The sequence below is a fragment of the Pundamilia nyererei genome, unplaced genomic scaffold, assembly GCF_000239375.1.
Source record: "Pundamilia nyererei isolate P.nyererei 1_Seehausen unplaced genomic scaffold, PunNye1.0 scaffold00004, whole genome shotgun sequence".
Taxonomy (NCBI): Eukaryota; Metazoa; Chordata; class Actinopteri; order Cichliformes; family Cichlidae; genus Pundamilia; species Pundamilia nyererei.
The window spans coordinates 2,925,770-2,927,876 of NW_005187405.1; the positions used below are offsets into that span (position 1 = coordinate 2,925,770).

The window sequence follows — 2,107 nt, forward strand, 5'->3', positions numbered from 1 at the left end:
ATATATATATATATAATTTTTAGTGTCTTTTCCACAACAAATGCATACATATCTTTAGTAGAGCTGAGGTTTTTCTGAAATGCCTCAGCAGTTGAACCCAGACTGCCCATTTCCCAGCACATTCCTCGTCCCTTTCTGAAAGTCCCCTAGGAACAGACTGTAATTGCTACTTTAAAAAGAAATCTGTGTGATTTGACACTGTTATTATCTCATCAAAAAGTATCAAAGCTGGAAAAAATGAGCACTATGAATGTAATTTGTCTCCCAGAGGCATGGGAAGTTGTTAGAAAGTCAGCTCCAGGATGTGGCTTTTTAAATGGCAAACGGCATACAGTTTGAGTCTAAGCACGTATAAACACAGACAAGTGTCTTTGAGGAAAATGTAATATAACTGTTGGGTTATTATAGTACATATGTTTTTGCAGGCTGTATTTGATGAAGGCCTGAAGGCTGAGTGTTATTGAGATACATCATCTATAATGTTCTCAACGTTTAAAACAACTAAAAAATAGAAGGACACCTATGACTTACCTGTACAAATCTAATAATCAACTATATACACTCCCTGTTTCTGTACATGTGCACTTCCCAAGGATGATAAACATTATTGCTTTATTTTAGCTGTTTCCATGTCCCATTGGCTCCACGTTTGTGCGATATCTTTAGGATTTTTTTGAGTGTTTCTAATAAAACTGAATTATGATTCCTCACAGTCATAAAAAATGTGTGGAATCAAAACACAATGCTGCTTCTGTTTGTTATGAATGCTCAACTTTTTTTCCTGGATTCACAGGAGGGTCGGGACCCTGACTACTCAGAATACAAAGAGTTTAAGTTGACGGTGGAGAATCTCGGTTTCCGAATGCTCATGAAGATGGGCTGGAAAGAAGGCGAAGGCCTCGGCAGTGAAGGACAAGGAATAAAGGCTCCTGTCAACAAGTGAGCATTTCTACTTATATCATCCTTCTAATATTTAAATTAAACCGAACTCAGTGCCGTAATTTTATCATGTTGGATTTCTGGTGTTTACAGTTGTGGGCAAAAGTTTGCATATACTAATCATGGGCATGAATGCCGTGGTAAATTGGGGCTTTAAATGATTTCTTTTAACTGTTAATTTTCCAGGATGGATTGATTGTAATATTTGGTTAAATGTCTCTTATCAAGTTGCACCTCAACCAGACACTTTTGGTATTGTCAAACCAGTTCATTTAAACCCAGCTTTTAAACATAGTCTACAGATTTTCAGTAAGGTTGAGGTCAGGGCTTTGGGAAGGCCATTCCATCGGCTTAATGTTAACCTGCTTTGACTGAAATTTGGTTTGGATAATCTTGAAGATGTTTTTAGAGCAGGATCATCTTTATTGGTCAGTACCCTCTCACTCCATGTCAACGTGAAACTCGCTTCAGTGTGGACAGTGACACTCCAGCAGTTTCCAGTTCTTGAGTTTTGGCAGTTATAAAAAGATTCCAACTTGTGCACCATTTCTTGTTTTGTTTTTTTGTTTGTTTTGTTTTTTAAGTCGATAGAGAGTAATATATGCTGTATAATCACTCCATCCTGGAAGATGAACGGTTGCAAAAACTCTAAATAACCATGAAATTCATGCCCATGATGAGTGTAAGTAAACTACACCTGATTTACTACTTCAGTACTTTGGTACATACATTGCAGGAATTATTAGTTCAACATTTAGTGCAGTAAGTATATAAAAGTGTAATTTGGTGTCGTTAAATGACCCGGTAATGACAGTGTCAGGAATGTATTACTTAGCAGTCAGTTTACAGTGTGTGCTTGTAAATCTTGTGGGCGTTTATACCTAAATAGGACTTAGCAGACCTATTTAGGTAAAAATAGCTGAATATAAACAGAGCCATTATTACCACTGGCTCTGTTTATATTCAGCTGTCTCAGGGGGCCATGAGTTTGACAGTGAGCCAACGTGCACAGTAGCCATTCATTAATACTTTCATTATTTACACCTCTGATTTGGAAGAGCAGTTGTTTTTATTAGAGACTGTAACACTCGTATCAGAGAGACACAAAAAAGTCTTGTTTTATGATCTCTCTGTCTCACTCCAGGGGAACTACGGCTATGAATGGAGC

General features: G+C 37.4%; 1 protein-coding gene across 1 annotated transcript in view; it reads left to right on the top strand.

The window, feature by feature from the left end:
• Positions 1 to 2,107, top strand: part of sugp1 (SURP and G patch domain containing 1) — a 9,227-nt gene that overhangs the window by 4,386 nt on the left and 2,734 nt on the right. Inside the window, exons 11-13 of the mRNA XM_013911527.1 lie at positions 622 to 647; positions 794 to 939; positions 2,084 to 2,105. Of these exons, the coding sequence (XP_013766981.1) occupies positions 622 to 647; positions 794 to 939; positions 2,084 to 2,105 (194 nt within the window). The remainder of the gene's footprint in view (positions 1 to 621; positions 648 to 793; positions 940 to 2,083; positions 2,106 to 2,107) is intronic.